Below are 22,253 nucleotides of genomic sequence, written 5' to 3' on the forward strand. Positions count from 1 at the left end.
CTCAATCTGGAGTGCATTTAAGTTCTTCCGACATCCACTCTCAGTAAACACAACTTGTTGCTGAATCCAAGAATGCTAGCTACAGCTCTGTGAAGAAACCTATATATAAACAAGATTGAGAAACACTGCTTACTTCTCAGGGTCATGAATGTTGCAATGACGTCGTCTGACCACACACGGCATACAGCAGGCACAGGGGGAGAGGAGCCATCCAGCTTGTTATCAGCAGACAGTTGCTAGGGAAACGGCATTCATGATTTGGGGTACATTAGTGTACACTATGAGTAATTAGAACATCTGTTAATGATATAAACAGGTTATGGAGTAACATATACTGCCTTTCAGGAAAACGTTTCTCACTAAACAAGACAATGCCAAACTACATTCTGCACGTTCTACATTAGGACAACAGTAGAGCTCCATAGTAAGAGTCTGGATGCTAAACCCCTCAGACTTGTCACTCATTGAAAGCAGTTGGCATATTGTGGAATGAAAACAAGAACTAAACACAGATGAAATCTGATATCAAGAATGCAAAAAATATTTTATACTGAAACCATGGGGAACAGTTCCTGAAAAGTTAACGCGATTCTTTGGTTGAACCTCTTGAATTAAAGCTGAAAGTTCATATTTCAGTTGCATATTGATTGTTTATGCTTGTATGCACATTCTATGCATGTGGTGCTGTGCAGAGAAAAACAGAAGTTTGATGAGGAGAAAAACAAAATCTAGCTAATAGAAAATGTGTCATGCGTAAGTGGTTTGAGTGTGGAAATATTAGGTTTGCATTTGTGGGAAGATTCCTTGAGTCTCTTATCTTTTTAAATTTGAAGTTTTGCTTCATCATGTTTTAACACCTGTAGAATCCATAATTTGGGGGAAGGAGGGTGAATGCGATTGAAAATATAAAGACCTAGAAACTAAAAAGGACTAAGCCCTAGAAAAAAAGATTTGTCAGCGGTATTTAATTATTAAATTGGGAATCTGTATATCAGCTCAAAACTAAGTCATATCGTGATGAAAGTTCAATTTAATTAAGAATATTTTTCAAGTCCGATGCACAAGACTCTGTTCTAATAACCCACACATGAAACAACTTCTTATTTTTGTCTGCTAATTTGTTTTCCACTCAAGTCCAGCTTTGATCCACCTAATGCACAGATGCACTGGAGTCATTCAGTATGAGAGGCATCACAAAAAGAGCATGAATGGGTATACATTAAATATCGCTTAACAGAGAGAAAGCATTAGCCTCATCAAAGATAAATAGGTCTTAGGAAGCTACACAGTCATTACATGTCTGTGAGCCATTTTGGTGCAGACATCTGCAGCCGCTGTTAGACTCGCTGATATGGAAAATCTGTTTGCTAACTCATTTAAGAAAATGTACAGAGACCATAAAATGCCACACAACGGAAATGTTTATTGATGCATGTGCAAAGTTTGAAGATATGACTTTGAGGAATATACAATAAGTCAGCAACAACACAAATTTAAAAAATGTAAACAATCCCTTTAGTAGTGATATTGTTTTATATTATTGGCATTTAGGTGATATTGTACTTATTGTGGGCTTTTCACATTTACAGCCCTGAAATCTTCACTGAATGGTCCCCTTTTTATTAGTATACTATCTTTAATTTTAGAGGAAATTAAGAAATAAAGACACAGCCATGACTATTTTATTATAAGGTAACACAGAGCTGGAGGTAGACAGGAAAACAGTCTACAGCTGGCTACAAGCTGCATTATGTCTTATTTTTAAAATACTCACAAAAAAGTAGAGAGAGCTGATGCTGAAGATGACAGCGTGACCCATTCTTAAGCTTTAATATCGACAGATTTATCATAGATTTTATTTTATTTAATCGTTCCGTTATTGCAAACATGCATTATAACAATCTGATTGCATATTGCTCCAGTAACATTTTCAGGCTATAGTCATGAATACTGAATAAATTAACTCTGTACAAATAAACACCTATACACTGATCAAGTCTTTGTGTGATTTGAATATACCTATAGTAATTTTACACTCTACCCGCAAACAATAACAGCAAAATTTACAGCTTCACAAGAGACGAGAAATAATAGAACATGTACATACAACAGGCTGAGGATCCACCTCGAGAGATTACACAAAATAAAAGGCTGTTCAAACTCAGGTTGACGCCAACACCTACTGAACTGTTTGGGGTTTTAAAATTTATTTTTTTCTTATTCTTTTTTTTTTTTGCACATTTAAGATCAGAAAGCCACCCATCAGGATATCAGAGCTCAGAGGTTGTTTAACTCATACAGAGAGGGTGTACTGGTGGCAGCAGATGGTAGAGTCGGTGCTCTGGAGGCTGAAGGCTAACACAGCCCGCCTTCATAGTCATCCTCCTCTTCCTCTGGAGCTGGTGCCCCACTAGCACCACCCTGTGGAGCAGCAGCAGCCTTCTTCTTCTTTCCTCCTCCTCCTCCAGGTACCCTCAGGGAAATAGCCAGTTTGGCATACTGTGAGGGGGAGGGGGAGTGTCATTAGCCGTCAGATTTAAAGCCCCTCAATATTTATGCTTTAATCAACTATTTTAAAACGAATAACAAAACCCATAAACACATTTCCTCCTTTGGCAGTGTTGAAATATGGCATCGTTTAAATCAAAATCTAATGACAGCTGTTAATCTAATCCATCCAAAACAAATCAACACAGTCCTAATGAAGTTGTCAGTATATAACATCTAAGTCCACACAGGATTTATTTTCATCTTTCATCTTAGGTGATTTTAACATCACCTAAGACAGATAATAATGTCAATCCCACCTGGACCATGACAGCTGTTCCTGCTGCATCTTTAATCTTCTAAAATACAGAAGTTTAATTAGAAATATTTCAGACCTGTTCAGATTTGAGTAGAAAGGTTCATTAAAAGTAAGAGATGGATGGTTAGAATGTAGAAACAGACTACATTTCAAACAGATAGCTAACAATCAAAAAAGGTGAATAACCGAATACTTTAAACAACTAAACTAAAGCCTAACATACTACAAAGACAGCTAAAATGTCTGCCTTACAGAATGAGTGGAAATATATCTTGAAACACTGAGTAGCTGTTGGAGTATGAAGGAGCAACCAAAAGTATTGGACTAAAGGTAACAGCAGTGAGCTAGAAGTTGGTTTGAAGTTGTTAATTAAAGCTGATAAAGTATTAAGTGTGTTAAATGAAGCATTAATATAATCAACTCCTCCAAGGAGGTGAGAGCATTTATACTTGTGTGCTGCTTGGCTCCCCTATTCTGCAATTTCACCACCAAAACACCACCTGGTGGCGGGGTTTCTCTCTTCTTGCTGATTCAAACAATGGCAGCTGAAGTAGCTTGAATCATTCAAACTGAGTGGTTCAATCACAGCTGCTGCAGTCTGCGTTGATCCAGTGTGTAGTTACAGTACATTTCAAGGGAGGTGCACTTCCAGTCATGGCATAGGTTTTCAGAAAGATTTGGGGGTAACCCTGTATCTACAGAGTAGATGAGACACAGTAGTAATAGCCCTGGATCTGGTAGAAGGAATTATTTGAAGCACCCGTCACAGTAGCACATAGGTCAAAATTTGACATTTTGTGTCATCTTTTCAAAAAAACATGTTAAATTGAAATAAGAAAAACTGGACACCATCTTGATGTTCTCAAAGAAACTTTCTCCAACTCATCTGGAACCAGGGCACCAACTCATGTGTGGTGTGGGGGAAATTTTCAGCCTTAAGACAGGTATTAAGCCTCGGATTGCTTTACAGATGGTTAAAACACTGTGTGGAACAGTGATAGCTGAGGACATTCATTATTTTCCACCTTACTCTGTAAAGGCTATTAATTATATATCTAAGGTAACAGAGAAAAACCTGCAATCATGAATACAATGGCTAAAATTCATTTTTATTGTTTGGATTATCTTGACGTTATTTTGGCATTCAGCAAAAAAAATAAAAAAATAAAAAAAATTAAATAAAATATATAGACAGACAGGCGGACGGACGGACGAATGAAACTTAGCTAACACGTCAGACGTCGCTGCATTATCACAACGGGGCCAGAAGTCTACCATAATCACAAACCACAACAATGAAACCTTAGTACTCACATCATTGTCCATGTACTTCAGCAGAGGTGAGTTACACACGCGATAGACCTGGTCCTCATCCTGCTCATCATAGCCCTGAAGTAACGTCTCCATGGCAACACAATCTTCGCTTCCACTATAGCCAGGCAGGCTGGAGGAGATCAAGCAGTACATCATGTAACCATCTTTAAAGTAAGTGGCAGCAGCGTTACACCATGAATGTGACATCAAGGGTCAAACAAAGTAAGAAGCGAGCCGGTTCTTTCTCTGGTCTTTGATGTTTTGATGAGGATGCGGAATATTTTCCTGCCAGGCTGGCTCGAGGAGACTTTAGTCTCTTCTAACTTCATAATACAGATGGCAATGAAGTGTAGGTGAATTGGCTTACCTGTAACTTTCTCTGACACATTTATCAGCTGCTACGTAGTCGCCTCTGTGAAGATGAACCAGTACTTGAGCAGTTGTTTTCTAAGGAAGAAAAAAAAAAACATGATTTAAATGATATGAAAAAATTAAAAAAGGAAATCTCTTATATGATCGTTTCAGGTGCACAGTGCTGGCTATGAGCATGGCTGTCCCACCCGCCTGCTCTTCAAACCACTGCTTTATGAGGAGCAGACAATGAAAAGAAAGTTGTCTTAAAAACGTGATTGACTTAAAGGCAGAGAAGATAAACCAGATTAAGAGAAACACCACAACATTGCCTACAATGGAAACCTGATTGTTGCACTGCTGATAAACTGTGCAAAAAAGATGTACATGATATAAAAACAAACAGCTGAGCCACCTTGAAGCACATCGGGAAGTTCTCGATCTCTTTGTACATATTCTTTTCTTTCTGCAGGGCGACTGCCGCTTCGTCCAGCCTGGTTAGAAAGGCCAGAAAAAGGCTGATGAGGAGCAGGTTTACAAACACATCACTGACATGAAATATATCAAACAGGCAAGAAGAGAAATCAAAGGAAATTCATTTACCAAGCCCAGCCTTCAAGGTTACCATATCTGATCCTTGGTAATATATATGTGTAAAACCAAAGATGAGTGTTAACATCCCATCCACCATTATTTCCCTTTACCTTTTTAACCTGACCAGAAGTCTGGAGGCTTTTCCCAGCAGTTCTACTGCCTGACGTAGGCGATCCTCATTCTACAAAACACAAAAAAAGGATAAAACAGCTGACTGAACCCCCCCCAAAAAAGCTAAATTATTAAATCTTTGTTGATATCCATACCTCAAATACACCTGCTGCCTTCTGATACAAGTCCACAGCTTTCTCCAGGTTTATAGGCTCTATCAGTCTGAGGAGGAAAAATGTGTTTTAGGAAACACTCTTTTTCAGTCGGAGTATTTTTTGTTAGAATTGAAAGTCAGTTTCTGAGAATAAAAAGTTAACGTAAGTATAATAAACAGCACGTAAATATGCATAATGGCAGTAACAATGCAAGCATTAATTCTCATCACAATAAAGCGATCAGACTTGTGCCATAACCAGCAGCTGGCAGCTTATAATGTTAATAGTTAAAATGATCTTCAGTATGTGAGGTGAGGTGACAAAATGGATCGAATAAAAAAATTAAAATTCTGCATATTAGCTATACCAGTGATTCCCAAAATGTGGGTCGTAGCTCCCAGGTGGGCTGCAAAGGAGCTGCAGGTGGGCCATGAAGTGATTTACAAGAAATCGGTTTTATATTATTTACTTTAAAACTGCCATTAGATATTTAGAAATCATTTTTAAAAAGATATAGAATGAATAAATCAATGTTGTGAAATTTCAAAATTAGATGATTAATTTTCTGATCTATTTTGATCCTGAAAAATCAATAGTAGAAAAAACTAACATGAAGATGGTGCCAGAAATAAAGCTGCTAATGCAGAAGCTCAAATTAATAATTTAAAACACACACAAAAAAACCCTTTAAATTCTTGTGTTAGCCTTGTGTGATGTGATAGTGTGTTTAAAGGTTTGGGAGATCCATAGAAAACGTTCATATTTTAAAATGGTAAGGCTCTGTCTTAAGTCTGGGGACGGCTGCACTACAGAATTAGAATTAAGAGTTTCCTTAAATTTCTGCAGCACTTTATCACAGTCAAAATTTAGCTTTTAGTTAGCTGTGGGCATAAATATAATGCTACAATTATCCTGTTCTTAATTATATTCTCATTGCATCTTTTTAATTACTAAAGAACCCAACAAACCTATTCATCCAATAGCTAAAACACTTGTACTTTGGCAGTGAATGTATGGTGCATATAAATTAAGATGAACTTTCTCATTAATCAGTTATCAGGCAGACTTCTGAAAGGTGTTTATCAAATACATTCATATCGCCATTCCAATGAAAAAAATATGCTTAACTGGTCAGCACTGATCAGCAGAGTAAATTAAGGTATTATTTTTACTTTCCAGCCCGGTCCAGAGCCATGGCAGCAGTGTCCGGTGTCCCGTTCTCCATGTACATCATGCAGGCTTTCTCTATGTACTGGATGGCCTCTGGCATTTTCTTTTGTTCCTGATGCAGTGCAAACACAGCAGAGTTACAATTGTGCTACTGAATCATTATCTCCATCTGTTTTATTATGACTTCACTGTGTGGTTTTAGAGTGGTTACACTCACCTTCATCATCATACCAGCCTGTTCAATAGCCCTGAGGAAATAAGAGTTTGAATCAAACAGGTGTTTCCAAGTTTGCAGCTGCTTCAATATTACAGGTTATTAAGCATTATACTTACTTTGCAGCATGAAAAAGCCTGAAGGACAAGCTAAGGAAATAGCCAAACAAGAGTGAAACTGTGTCATGCTAACAAATATATGGCTTAAAATAAATCAGATTACATTCTCTATTAATAAAATGTTAAACCCCTGATACAAACTTCCCACAGTCTAAAGTGACTTTAACTCTTCTTAGCAAAAATCAACAAGTTGCTAGAAATCTTCCTCAGAGGTTTGGGTCCTTGAAGACACAGCAGGATTACAGTTGTTACAAATTTCTGGGCAGCACCTTACAAATGCAATTCTACTGTTCAAACTTTGTCCCAGAGGTGCTCTGTTGGATTAAGACCTCCTTCGATTTTTGACACAAGGCAAAATGAATCCATGTCAACGTATAAAGTGCTCATGAAATGAAAACCCATCAGAATGAGGGGTGTAACAATTCTTCGAAGCCAGATTTGTTTTACCAGGGTTTGATGGCAGGGTTTTAGCTCAAATCTTAGTTTTCCTTGAGAGGTTGAATAACAAAATACATATGGGAAAATAATCAGTTTGCCACAAATCTTGTCACTTAATTATTTCATTATAAACTGATGACATTTCAATATTTCTACGCAATATCTCCACGTGGGTCTCACAGTATGGAATGACAGAATTATAATATATTGTGTATATTTTTGCCAGAGTTTTGCTGGTCTTGGTTTTAGAGTTGTTACACCCCTAGTGAGAATAACTATGGTACGCTGTTAAATCTGCGATAAGCAGGCACCCTGAACCCAGCTAAAACAGGACCCAGGGTGCAGGGTTAAAAACGGTTACACCCTACACTGCCTGCACGCTTTGTGTTTCTGTTGTCTGAGCCGCTAACAAAGTGGCTAGCGATTGCACAGAATATATGCAGACTTGTGCCTTTCCTTTGATCAGGAAAGGATACGTTTTGTTTTCTGTGTGGTACTCAGCTTCCTTCAGATAAGCATCCTTTGCTTGTTCATACTGCTTGGCATTCTTGAAGCACACAGCTAGAAACAAAGCACAGAGGTTAGCTCACTGTGAAATTATATATTTGTAATATAATGATAAGAAAAAACACTCCAGTTTTAAGCAATAGTGTCGTTTCGTGTTTTACCTGCTTTGGCGTATTCTGATGCAGCACTGTCAAAGTCAGGCTTCCACTTTGTCAGACTCGTTTTTAAGCTGTAAACACACCACGAGGAACAAATAATACAATTATAATTCGATGGATAAATAACCATAAAGTCACTTTATGTCGCATAACCTTTCAACAGAAAATACACAGTGGCCTTACAGCTAGCTAACGTGAGTAGTAAAACTACAGAGCAGGAAATAATCGTTTTTGTCCTGGCTCACCATTTCTCCGCTTTGGCTATGTGCTCGTGCGCTTCGTTTATCTTCTGAGCAGCCATTATGTTGATCGATCAACTCGGTTATGAGGAATATGTTATTGATAAACGACTATGGATGTCGCTTCGTCGATGTTTGGATTACCAGGAACTCCTCCTCGGCCGCAACGTCACTGTCGCAGGTTACGGATGCCGCATTGGACCAAAAAACAGCAACAACAGGGAATGCGAAAATCTGGCTCTAGTACTGTAATGCAGCTAGAAAATTTGCTTTTTGTTTTTTTTTAATGAAAAACTATACAATCAGATCCACAATAGCACATTTTTGGGGGGCAATATCCCCTCTGTTCACCACCACAGTGGATTTTTAAATGTAATTTCCACGCCCTCGCTTTAAAACCAAGTCATTTATAAGTATTAAAACAACAATAGCCTTTGCTCAAAGTCTGGATTATGAATTTGGAAGCAATTACAAGAAAGTCTGGTGACGTGGGAGCCTACAGTGTGGTTTCAAATTCCAGGAGTTTCACAAAGCTTCAGTCCAATGTTTGCTGATAATATGTTTTGTAAATATAAAGAAAAATAGAGTGCTAAATTAATGCAGGATTAAAAGGGCCTTAACTTAACCCTCCATGACTAACAGGTCTAACAGAACACCATGACACTACCAGTGTTTGGTAAGGTTGCAGGCACAACAAAAGAACCATCCACAGATAATTCTTTAACTTTCCATCAGGGAGCGAATAGGCACTGTTAAGTCAGGGCATTGGCCCATTGATTATCTTCAGTTCGCAGTGTATTTATTTAAGTCTCTTGTTTTCATTCAGAAATTTCCAATCACATACTGGTTCTGTACTTTTTTTTTTTGTTATTTTTTCGTAGCTGAGGACAAGTGAAGGCGCAGGAGGCTATAGCAACTTGACATAGTGGGCCTCTTTAACATTTTCCAGATGTGTGCGGAGTGAATGTATGGAACCCATACATGTTAATACCATTGGCAAAGCACCAGATAGTCAGTCTGCCATGCTTATGAGAACTACGTCAAACTTTATAGGACAGTGCTCCTTTGTTCTCTTTGTCAAACTGCACTTTCCCTTGTGGTCTTTACATTTTTTTCCTTGCCAAACATTAAATGAAATATACTTGAACAGAATTCCTGAGAGTTTTATATCACTCTGAGAAAACAGAACATCTTGCATTGATTCTCCACACTTACATTGGATATTCACAGTCCTGTTTGTTGGACTGCAACCTCAGGTCAAATAAAACTTGTACATATCACAAATTTACCTAAAGGGGCTTTAAAAGGGATCAAGAATCTCAGTTGTGATACAAAAAGAAAACGTTTTTTTTTCATGGTGAAAAGAAAGTATATCCGCCCCCTTTTCTAAGGTTTTACATCTCAGGATATTGCAAAAAAGCAATTAGTCATTTGTAGGTCTTAAATTTAAATTAATACAGCTTGATTCCATGTTTTGGCACTGATCACCACCTGCACTCATGTATATATCTTTCTACGTAGCACTTTTAATTCTTATTCTCATGTATATATCTCATGTATATCTCATGCATATATCTTTCTACGTAGCACTTTTAATTCTTATTCTTACTTTTATTTTTTCATGTCTATTTAAGCGCAATTTATGACAGCATGTTTGCACTGAAGCACCGCAGCAATTTCCTAATGTTGTAAACCTGCTCAACATTTGGCAATAAAACCCATTCTGATTCTGATTCTGATTCTGATTGAATTGAACAACAAAACATGATGTATTACATTGTGCCATTATTTAAGTAAATGTAGAAACTGTGTGTGAAAAACTGAATGCACCCCATGATTCAGTAGCACCTTTTATAGGGATAGTTTGAAGCAATAATAAAGGTTTGCGGGGCATCATTTTATTCACAGCTCTCTTAAGGTCTCATTGGAAAACTGTGATCAGATTGAATTCCAGACTTTGACTGTGACATTGCAACACCTTTATTATTTTCTTTTGTCAGCCATTGTGTTATATGTTGGGCTCACTCTCCAGTTGTATGACCAATTTCAGTCAGACAGATGGCTTCACAATTGACTTCAGAAAACTTTGGTATACAGAGTTCATGATCAACTCAATGACTGCAAGGAGTCCAGATCCTGTGGTTATGAAACAAGCCCAATCTGCAGCCGTGGTAACATTTGGTGTGAGGTGTTTGTGCTGATATGCTGTGTTTGGTTCTGCCAGACATGCCACAAGACGTCTGGTGGTTTATTCTGAGGCAGTTTTCCAAACCAATGCCGTGCTGTCTTCCTTTTAGAGAAAAGATGCTTTTTCCTGGCAAACTTTCCAAACAAGCCATACTGGTTCACTCTGTTTCTAATTGTACTGTCATGAACTTTTAACATTTAACATGCTTACTGAGGTCTGTGGAATTTGTAGTTCTTGTTTTTTTCCCTGAGAGTCCCTGAGCCTGTGCTTAATTTGCTTAATTTGCTTAGACATCCACTCTGGATACAAACTGACAGCTGATATCAATGTTTTCCACTTGTTAATAATCTTTCTCGGTGTAGAATGATGGAATTCAGTGAAATTCATATGGACTTAGAACCTTTTCAAGACTGATGGGAAGCAACAATTGTTTCTGTAAGATCAGTGTTGATGTATTTCCTTCTTGGCATTGTGTTAACACACACCCGAATGCTCCAGACTAGCAAACTGCCAAAACGTCTGCTTTTATAGAAATCCTCAAAGTTGCTGGTGATTAAATAATCAAGGGCATTCAATTATCAGGATCTGACCTCTACTTACCCTCTTAATTCTTTTGGGAGAAGGGAGGGTGTACTTATTTTTACCATGTAACCTCTACATTTTGACTTAATTTTTGTTAAATAAATAATTACATGGTATAATATGTCATGTTTTGTAATTCTTCTGAGGCTGTATTTACCCAATTGTAAGACCTAATAAGGACCAGATTATGCACTGAAATCTTATAATTGATATAACTGACATCCTCTTATAATTGACATTATCAATTATAAGAGGATGTCTCTCTACATGCAGGCCTAATATTTGGTGCCTTTTTAATGAAAACGTTTAATAAATCAAAATAACATGTAAAAGTAATACAGTCTGATTACAAGTGATTAAGCGGTCTCTGGTTATAATTTTATAAAATTTATAAAAATAGAAATCATAGCCACCGGAAGCGGAAATGACATCACGATGGCCCCGGTCTCTAATGGCTGAACAACAACAACTGTCGGCGACTGACAAACTTTCGCAAACTTCATCAGAGACAAAAGAAAGTTGGAGATATCGGCTTGTGTTGTTTCTGTAACCGGTTAGGGTTATTTGTCTGTTCGTCTTATAGTCACAAATGTGGGATTACTGATGGATCCGAGGTATGATATTCCACGGAGGGCCGCCGGCGGTGGCGGCGGGGGCTCCGCGAACTCGTCCCCCGCTCTGGGGGCTCAGTCACGCCGCAGGAAGATGCCTCCCAGACCCGCTGATTTCAAACTTCAGATTATCATTATTGGCTCTCGTGGTGTTGGTAAAACAAGTCTCATGGAAAGATTTACCGACGACACTTTCTGCGAAGCTTGCAAGTCAACCGTAGGTGAGGACAGAAGGCATTAAAAGATTTAGTTTTTTCGACTACTTTTCATTTAATCAGCTACAACATGTAGAAGGGCTCTGGCTAAATACTCGAGGAGAAATGCGTAAACTACTGTGGGGTGCGCCCAGTGACCATAAATCCTCCAAGTTCACTTGCATAGCGACTAAACTTTATTTCCAATGCTAGCTGTAGCTCGCTAGGTATGTTGATAACAGTATCTTAGCCAGTTGACTATGGTGACTGAAGTAACAATAGCATTTCCTTTGACTTCAATCACATGAACTAGGCTTCCTTAAGCTTTTTTAACGTTTGCATGTAGAGATTTTAGACTTCTGCTAAAGGACAGCGTTTTTATTAATTAAATACAAATGAATAATTGTACTTTATTACTGTTCTGATAATATTTGCAGAATATTATATTATAGGTATTATGGGTCTGAATTACTGTTTACTTCTAGTAACCCTGTTTTGGTTATGTTAACCAGGAAGTAGTCTTATCCAATACCACCTTGATTTTACTGATATATCTCTACACAGAGAACTAAGATGTTGCATATTTCTACATAAAAACACATTCTTTAATTATTTGATTATTTGACCCCTGGTATGTTTACTTACTAAACACGAGATTGCCATGTGACAAATTGCCAGTCATGTTTGCAGATTAAAAATACACATGAGATCTGTTTATACATACAGCTGGGTAAACAGTCCTATGACCAGTCCGGCAGCCAGCCATAGTGTCCAGTCCCAAAATAGTCTAAAAGAAGCAGCTGCTAAAGCAGAGCTCCATTTTGTGCCCTGTCACTCCCTGACACAGCTCATAAGTTGTGTGAGATGTGTCACTAATAACATGCTTCTTTGATTAGGTACCACAGAGGGAATAGTTTTACAGTCTCCCAGCCTGTCTGAAAAAGTTGCCTCAGACGAGCTGGGTGATGCAATGTGGCTTGTATTGTTTTGTGGATGGCTCAGTGAGTGCTCCACATCTATTAAATCTACTAACACTAGAACTTATGGGCAAAGTCTTGAACTTGTGCCTTTGTTCACATGTTTTGGTTCCCTCATAGGAGTTGACTTCAAAATCAAGACGGTTGAGCTGAGAGGGAAGAAGATTAGACTACAGATATGGTAAGTGAGGAGTTCCTTTACTTTCCTGCCTGTTGCATGTCCTCTGTCTCTCTGTCCGTCCTATCAGCATGCAGGCTTCACTAACAAAAGCTGCTGTTTGGCTTACTGGGTGTATTCCAGCTGTGTTTCTTGCATGTTTCTCCATGTCAACATGTTTTTGTACAGATTCCCAGTGTCTCCTGTGGGAATCTCACTAGTAAACATCATCATGCAAACCACATCATCATTGCTCACCATGTTGTCTGAGGTTTCAGATTGCTTGTTTATATCAGGTACTGCTGTTGTTACTAGGAATATCTCGTCACTATTTCTTTACTGATATCTTGAGTATCTGCAGGTGCTGGTGTGCTCTTTTCGCCTAACAACTAAGCTGTTACTACTAGATTTGTGTGAATGCATTTGACCTACCTCGGCTGTCTAAAAACATAAATGGTTCTACTTTCCTAAAGGTTGTACCTATGAGCTGTGAAATTATGTAGTCAAGACTCGGTGGATTCGTGTCTGAATCTGTCAGATCTGACCTAGGAGAACTGAGAGACCATGTGAGAATAAAGCAGGAAATTGTCTTGTGAAGTTACACTGAGTGGGTGTCATTTGTCAAAGCTCCTGCATGATCTGTTCCTGCACTCCCCCACAAAACAACCAGCCATGCATCCCTGTTTTAACTTATCCTGTTTAGAGGGTTAGAGCCTATACCAGCTATCATAGGGTGAGAGGCGGGGTACACCGGTTGGACAGGTTGGAAATCCATCAACAGAAACAAATAAAGTATTTTCCAGTACCGACAATCTTCTTTTCTCAAGTTATTTCAGTTTTATTTATGTAGCACCAACTAAGAACCACAGTTGTTTCAATGTTATATAGTAAGGTAGTGAGACTATCTTTTAAATGATCCCCTATTAACCAAGCACTTGTTGATGGTGGGAGGGAAAAACCTCCCTTTTAACAGGAGCTCAGAGTCATCTACTATCACCAATCTAGGGGTAAAGGGTAAAAGAAGGCAAAAAAAAGGAAAGCAAAGAAAGAGCATGCACAATAGTTAATGACATGCACTAGTGGCCTATAAACACATGGGGGGTGAAAAAATGCTTAGAACCTTAGTACCCCGACCTCCTCCTAATTAAAATATTATAATAGTTGTGTGGTTAAAATGGTAAAACCAAAACAGAGAAAATGCTATTCTTAGCATAGTAGTGATTCTATCCAGACCCCATCAGTGGGTTGCAATGAGTGTACTTTATTATCAGTGGTTGAGAGTGACGTCAGTGAAGTCTCACCTTGGCCAGTCCACCAGCAGCTCTTTGTGGTTAGTAAGGACAGCATGACCTAATGTGTTCAAAATATTTTCTGATGAAGGTCCTTGGTGGCATGCCCAGATTGAAATAGTTATATCCACAGATCCTGGTACTAATAAATATAAGAAATGTAATGCAGACTACACTTCATTAGGTTTTTCTAATAGTTGGGCTTACTGTAGCAGAAGACTTTATTTTCCTCACGTAATGCAAATGCCTGCAAAATTGTATCGTACCCTAACACAGGCAATCCACCAGGGTTGTTATCAACTTGACAAGTCAGCTCTGGGTTTTCCAGTCAAACTGACTGTATTCACAAGGAAAAAACAAATTTGGCTTCACATGGCCAACCCAGAGAATGAGAGTAATACTATATTCCAATGTATTTAAAAAAAACAAACAGAAGACCAAGTCATATTAGGGGAAAATGCAAATTGCATGTAAAGTTAATATTAGGCTTCAGGCTTATAAGAAAGGTAAATGGAAGCAAGCAAACGAGCGAGGACTAAAAGTGTCTGTAAGGATCTGTGTGTTCTGAATAAAAACTGTAGATCCTCTTAGTATCTGCACACTGAGGTGCAAGGGCTTTTCCAGACAATTGCTTGGTCGCTAGGTCTTATGCTGACCTTTTGTCTTGGACGTGATCTACTATGGCGCAGGTTACGTGTGCGTACGTGTATTAGTTACCATGGCGATGTAAAACTGGAAACCCAGGGTTAAGCCTGAAGTCACTTAAGCACCAAATCCTGCTTCGTGGTGGAGTTCTGAGGTTGGTGGTTATTCCAGCTTTTTGTTGTTTATCTGCTCTAAAGGAAAACTGAAGCATGAACCAAAACTATAGATTTGGAGGTTTGTTACATCCCTGTTTGTTAATAAAATAATTAGTAATAGCATTATCAGTCAGTTAATGGTACATATTAGACTGTGTTTAGTGTCATTGAGTAATTAGCGTTAACCATACAGTGACTTTACAAACATTACATACTGTGCTGTTGCAGCTTAATACTCGCACTAAATAGCTAAATGTAATGTGCTCTTTGCAGAAATCACAGATGTATGCAGTGAAATCTTAAATCAGTCTCATATTGTCTCATATCTCAGTCAATTAGTGACAAGATGTTATTTGATACTGTTATCCTGTTGCCGTCTTGTGATCTCAGTTAGGCTCTGATTTCATTTTGAAAACATTTGGTGTCCAACAACTGAAGAGCTGCTTCAGCTACAGACTTATTACATGCAAGTGTGTGACGATGCTTGGTTAAAATGTGGGAGCGCTATCTCTTATTTCCATACATATCTGTCTTGCTCCCATCCACCATCACCGCAGCACATCCTCCCTTCACACCTCTGCCTGTCCTCCACCTGTCAGACGAGGAGTATCACTGTGTGTATGTTTCTCATGTTGCACTGCTCACATCAAGCTCCAACACTGCCGCGCCCAACCTTACCTAACCCTGCCATTGTGCTGCTGTCTCTGTCTGCTCTTCTGCTCATAAGCCTGACTGTGACTCACAGGGGGAAAGGGAGAGACTATCTGGCTGGAGGTACAGTAACACTGCACTGTGAGTGTGGCTCAAACTGCTTGTCATGCTGCCAGTCCAGACTCGGATGATCAGCCGAGTGTGGTCATATTTCAAATTAAATATGAAACTGAAGAGTTACCTTCCGAAAATGCAACATTATAAAGTGCATGCGTATTTAATAACCCGTAATAGCTAATATTGCTACAGTTATATTGCTAATATCGACTTTATCTCGTCTTCTTTCAAAGTCTAAAAGTGACATTTTGGAACAAAACTCTTCAGTGGTGTGTTTTTCTGTTTAGTTTTAATAGATGACGATGTGAAGCTTTAGACAGTGATTCAGTGTTTTAAAACCAATAGCATGTCTACTATCTCAATAAATGACAAATTCTTACACTAATTTATGATGTAACATTTCTGCTAAATTACCACAGAAATTACATGTTCATACACTTTTATGTATTGTCTTTAAAAACCAGTTACCTATTAATCAAATTTAATTAATGGAAAACACAATCAAAAAACTATGGGTTAATCTGTTCTCACATGATTGAGTTTTTATAATGTGTGATCTCTTTCAGGGACACCGCAGGCCAGGAGAGGTTCAACAGCATCACATCAGCATACTACAGAGGAGCCAAGGGAATTGTGCTTGTGTATGATATCACAAAACAGGAGACCTTTGAGGACCTTCCCAAGTGGATGAAAATGATTGACAAGGTAAACTAAAGTCCAGCGTGTCAGAGAGTGTGTATTATGTTTTTGTTTCTTTTTATTACAACTCCTCCCTTTTCTCTTATAAAATGAAACATGAATTTAGTTTATCTATTTATTCCATGATATTTATCCTACAGTTCTGCCTTTTTCTATAAAGGGGACCAATTCCAACTGGGACTGATCAAAAACTAGACCTTGGTGTTGCCCCTCAGTTCAAATGATTTGTGCTGAATAATACTATAAGTATTTGAAAATCCATGTGTGGGAATATGTGTCTTTTTACTGTAGATTTTCCTGTCTGTGATATGATATGATGAAGATTTAACTGCAGTAATCTGATTTGACTTTTGTGAGACGGTAGGCCGGTGATTTCCTGACTTGTGTCTGCTGTGGTCTGTTTTCCATCAGTACGCCTCAGAGGAAGCAGAGCTTCTGCTGGTCGGGAACAAGCTGGACTGTGAGACTGATCGCATCATCTCCAGGCAACAAGGAGAGAGGGTGGGTTCAACAGCAAAGTCCTTCACCGTCTTATTACTGCACCGCACCTTCAGGTTTTACCTGTCAGCCGCAAAAGGTTAATGGGGTTGCTGCCATTGTCCAGCCGGGCAGGCAGGCTGGACACACAAATTTGTGAGTCCAATAACTTGAGAAAAAGATGACATAAGATTTTGAAATTGATACCATTGGTGGAACTACCAGGACGCTGAGGGGTTGTACTGGCAGCCACCAGTATTTTACAAATCTGAATAATCTAAACATCTAAGATTAGATAAAACAGGCCAAACAGTAGATTATTTGACAGCAAAAAACCCAAACAAAAAAATCTGTAATGCAAATAGTTTGACAGGTATGTACTTCATACTAAAAACTGAGTTAATAATATGCCAGTGAATCAACTGTGCACTTGAAGAGTGTTTGGAGCTTTCTTCAATTTAATTTGTGCTCCTGAGGATTGAGTTTGGGTTTCCATGCCGACTCTAACCCCGAGCTCGTTTTGTTTCACTTGTTTTATAGTTTGCCTCTCGAATAAGTGGAATGCGCTTCTGCGAAGCTAGTGCGAAGGATAATTTTAATGTGGATGAAATCTTCCTGAAGCTTGTGGACGACATTCTTAGCAAGGTGAGGTTAAGTGCGCCTGAAATACATTTTACACAATGTTTGGTTCATTTTGGTTCACTTTGAGTTTTTATGAATGAAAGTAGACGGGTAAACATGAAGTCATGTAGATCAACACATAAAACATTTACTATACATTTTTGGTGATGTCATCGTATAGCGCAACCAAACTCATGTAGAGGGGCTCAGATTCTAGTGACTGATAGCAATAAATACTTATTTCTTTTCTATCATATAGAAGTAATTTATCAGCTGAGTCAAGTAGTGTAAAAATGATACATATATTTTGATGGTGAAGTGATTAACTCACTATCTTGACAGTGGACATCATCACACTGATTTTATTGTTTTTCAGCTCTTCCATTCATACTAATATTATATCTGATTTGTCAGTTGTGCATTAATACACCAAAAAGGCTACACTGGAGTGTGCTTGGAACCAAAGTGCATGGAACACATCCGAAATTTGTTTGATCTGAACCAAACCGACTGTTTTCACACATGAACTCCAGATAGTGTCCATAAAATCATGCCTTCATGTCTTAATGTTTGCAAAGGTGCCCTTTTTCAATTGTAGCACACAGCAGGAGATGATTTGCTTCAAATGCGATCTCTCTGCTGGAAGTATTCTTTGAGGTTCAGGAGAGGATGCTGCCTGGGTAGAAAGTGCAGGAGTCATTACATGTGACGTCCACTCCAAACCACCGGTTTATTATCTGTGCTGTTCTCATTATTGATTCAACTGGGCATCATGTAGACTTTGTATTGGGATACGGGAACGTTGAAGACTGACTGCGCTTGATATATGTGTTCTCATTTTTATGCGGGTGTGATATTTTCCACTTATGTACATATGTGGGAGTCCACTCGGGTCCAAATTACAAAATCAGATCCAGGCTCTGCACACATCTGCATGTCTGCCAGTTTTTTTTGTTTTGTTTTTTTTGTAACACACTACATATACTCTGCTGCAGAGATGCTACAAAGCACCAAATATGCATTTGCATATTACCTCTACTTCAGAGAACTGTAACATGAGTGATCACTTGTCTGTGTTTGCAGCTGTTCAGTGTCCATTAAAGCTCGGTGCTGCAGGACATGTGTGGGAATGACTTGTGTAAACGCACCATTCATTTAGTGGCCTATTAAATTTGAATTGACATTTGTCTTGTCATGTGTTTGCTTTTTGCCTTGTTTCGCTTACTTAGATGATGGAAGAGCTATTTAAAAACTTGCCTAATACACTCACAGGAAAATTGTTAAAGGAATCTGATTCTTTTCCATCATATTGTTTTATTACTTTAGTCTTTTGTTTGTTTGTTTTAATCTATCTGTCGATGGTGTTGCTTGTCACACTCTGTTTGGCGGCTGCTGATGTCACTTTGTCTGTGATCCAACAGATGCCTCTGGAAGTTCCCAACAAGGAGCTTTCCAACAGTGTCCTGTCTCTGCAGCCTGAACCGGAAGTGCCACCGGAGTTGCCCCCTCCTCGCATGCGCTGTTGCTGAGAGTCGGAGTGGTCCCCCACCCTACCTATGCGCGCACACACAAACATACACACACACACACACACACACACAGCTCACACATGCAGAGTACCAATCTGGCCACTGGGGGGCAGCACACAGCAGCACTTTGGAATCAGTGACTGCTGAAATGCATGGACTCTTTAAACAAGCAGTGTTATCTTCCATTGATTATTCTCCTGTTTTGTAACTGTACACTATGACCTGCTTCACACTAACACTTAGGCCTGAATCACCCACTTCCTTCCACCTTTTTGTCAACACTTGACCCAGACTACCTCATTGCTCAGACGGTTAGGCTAGTTGTGCCCCGCAGGTGCCTTCCAGGTAGAGAGTCCTCTGGTAGCAGTTGCGCTTTTTTTTTTTTTTGCTTTGTTTTTGAGGAGGGCGATTACTGAGGGCCTTACAACTTGTTTGCTTCCGGTAGTCCTTTATCATCACGCCAAGTTTAACATTGGGTCTGTTATCTCTGCATTTACTAGCTCACAGAAAAGGGATGACAACATCTCACGGCTTCCCTGCTTAGTTTAAACTCTTGAGGCTGCAGGTACATAGTTTTAGTGTACTTTTGTGTGCTCGTTAATATGTATGATTTCAAAGGGGCTCAAGGTAAACAAAAGCACACGGTGTAAATATAGTGTGTTTCTGTAATGACTGGACATGGTGCAGGTGGTTGTGGCCAGCAGCAGGGGTTGTGTGGTGGTGATATCATATCAGTTTATATTGCTTTGCCTTAATAGTATTAAAATGGCTGCTTGTTTCAAATGTGTATAAATTGTAATGTTTTGCACTACAATCCATCTTCGCTAGTTAAGCTGACATGCAGAAAAGGAAAGTACACGACTTGTAGCTTAGCACTAATAAAGATGGATCTGGCCTCGGCACTGCTGCTCAGAACGCTTCCACACCCGATCGGGCTGCAAGGAGAGATGGGTAGTGTAGTCTTTGAGGGATTTGTCTTTGTACAAGGGAATTCTCCCTGTGTTTGTGGCGGGTATATCAGAGCAGATAGTACACTGGCATATGTGGGTCAGCCTTTGTTGTGTTTTTGTTACTAATATTTGTGCTTTGTCTTTTCCTTTGAATTCAGATACAGGTTAGAGACAAAAACATGTGTTTCCCTTTTGGAGGGAAAAATGCAGGAAGGTTTGATTAGTATTTCAATGACTCAGGAATCTTTGGTCGGTTCCTATCTGTTGTGCTAGTGGCTCGATTGGCTTTGAGTTCTTTAAAAAAATGCTTAAAATGGTCATTTGCATTTTTTTTCTTTTGATTTTTATTTGGCAGTTTGTTACGGACCAGTGTGTGGATTATCTGTTACGTTCACATTTTCAGAAATACTAGGCAGTGCATATAATCTAAGCCTTCCTGTATATGATTAAATCCTTTAAAGGGGACCTATTATGCTTTCATGTTTGTATTCTTGGATTCTACTAGAGTAGCTTTGCATGATTCACTTATACTGGGCTTCAGTGAAGACCCTCGGTTAATCCATCGTCTGAAACAAGTCGTTTAAGCTCCCATACCCCTCACTTTGAGCCCGGGATGTCAAACTAATTTTACATGGTGGGCCACATACTGCCCAAATTGGTTTGAAGTGTGCCTGACCAGCAAAACTCCCCTCTCAATCAGTGTGAAGATGTTTAACTACACCTTTAATCCCATTTAATCTAAGAAAAACAAGTGTCAACAGTACATCACAGAGTTTCTACACGATGAAGACATTTTGCAGTAAGTGAATGAAATCTGTCAGCATAAATAAATAAATATGTAAAATTACAGAATAAACATATTTTATTCATTCAAATCATACAAACCTTTATAGGAACCTTAAGATGTTCCAAAGCCGTCCATTGGGCTGGATGGAAGTCTTTGCCTGGCCAATTCTGGGCCTCAGGCTTCATGTTTGACACCCCTGCTTTAATCCAAAAATATTCTGATTGGTTGCCCATCACATTCACAACACTTGAATGGCAGATGGGTGAAGTTTCTGTGTAATATCTCAAAAACAAGATATTGCACTTCATTGGTCCGGTCACATTCAGATCTCAGCAATAAAACCGTGTTTTTTTTGTTTGTTTTTTTAAACGGTCTGAAAGTGAATATTCAGAGCAGTCTGAAGCCTAAACTTGACTCATTGCACATACACTGATTTAAAATTTTGAGTCAGTTCAATTTCTGAGCAAGCATCACCACAATGTGACTGGTTGAGATGTGGAGAAGCATAATAGGTCCACTTTAATTCTTCCGTCTTTGTTTCCTTATATGACTTCAAGTGTAGCGCTGTGTTTGTGTTTCGTTAGATGTTGCAGTAAAAGCTCGAGTCTGAGGGTGAGGAAAACTGCTCAAATGAACCGATTCAAAAGGAATGACTTTAGTTAATATTTTCTTGCTTTGTTGTTGTTTTTAGATTGAATTTTTATGTTAAAGTCGAGCTATTGTGGTAATAAAATGGCACATTATGTATTCTAACAAATGAAAACGTTCATCCCAAAACGGAGATGTTGAAAATGCGATGCCGTCTCCGTCATCCAAGCACATCTCGCAATAAGACCATCAGCCAGCAAAACAACCTTTGAATACAAATTATCAGAAAATTTGGGGTTTTAAAGGTTGTGTTTTGAAATGTTAGCTGAGGATTTCTTGAGTTTTTTGGAAGGAAACATTTGATTTGTCCCTCTTCCTTTGACTTTTTGCATTTCGCACTAACCCTGTGGTCTCTGTTTTAATAGCCCAAGCCTTACTTTACTACTCAGTGTTTAAAATATACATTAAAAAAGTGCTTTTGTTTGAAATATGTATCTTTTAAGATGGAAGACTGTACTTTGTATTAAACCTGTTTTTGAGAGGTTTTGGCATGTTTAAAGCAGATTTATGGTATTTATAACTTGTGGCATTCTTGAACTAATGAAATACAATTAAAGATGTCTATATTTATTACCAGATTATGGTCTTGATTTATTTGACTGTCTCTGTTCTGTTAAATTTTGGGTCTGGGAACTTCCAAATGTCGTCCAAGATGCTATAAAAAGTGATGTTTTACTTAATACTAAGGATTATAAACGTGGAGACTTATTGGTCATCTTTGCTCCTCGCGTGAAGGTGTTCAATAGCCAATAGTGTGCGTGCCATTAGGACATGCGCACCAGAGCGTGTCAGACCTGGTC

The 22,253-nt window shown here is 38.7% G+C and overlaps 2 protein-coding genes across 2 annotated transcripts; one reads left to right on the forward strand and one right to left on the reverse strand.

Annotated features, from left to right (window-relative positions):
- Window positions 1–1,403: 1,403 nt before the first annotated feature.
- On the reverse strand, window positions 1,404–8,365 carry napgb (N-ethylmaleimide-sensitive factor attachment protein, gamma b). Its single transcript, XM_082513411.1, has 12 exons — window positions 8,183–8,365; window positions 7,941–8,008; window positions 7,749–7,833; window positions 6,835–6,852; window positions 6,719–6,749; window positions 6,504–6,613; window positions 5,332–5,398; window positions 5,176–5,246; window positions 4,887–4,965; window positions 4,488–4,567; window positions 4,121–4,250; window positions 1,404–2,499 (listed from the first exon to the last, which is right to left on the reverse strand). The coding sequence occupies exons 1-12, from the start codon at window positions 8,236–8,238 to the stop codon at window positions 2,356–2,358; spliced, it is 939 nt and encodes a 312-aa protein (XP_082369537.1). The 5' UTR covers window positions 8,239–8,365; the 3' UTR covers window positions 1,404–2,355.
- Window positions 8,366–11,380: 3,015 nt separating this feature from the next.
- Window positions 11,381–22,032, forward strand: rab12 (RAB12, member RAS oncogene family). The gene is made up of 6 exons (XM_082512351.1): window positions 11,381–11,778; window positions 12,849–12,909; window positions 16,309–16,447; window positions 16,853–16,942; window positions 17,459–17,563; window positions 18,961–22,032. The coding sequence occupies exons 1-6, from the start codon at window positions 11,550–11,552 to the stop codon at window positions 19,066–19,068; spliced, it is 732 nt and encodes a 243-aa protein (XP_082368477.1). The 5' UTR covers window positions 11,381–11,549; the 3' UTR covers window positions 19,069–22,032.
- The last annotated feature ends 221 nt before the right edge of the window (window positions 22,033–22,253 follow it).

The sequence above is a fragment of the Aulonocara stuartgranti genome (assembly GCF_965226115.1).
Source record: "Aulonocara stuartgranti genome assembly, chromosome: 18".
In the NCBI taxonomy this organism is placed as follows: Eukaryota; Metazoa; Chordata; class Actinopteri; order Cichliformes; family Cichlidae; genus Aulonocara; species Aulonocara stuartgranti.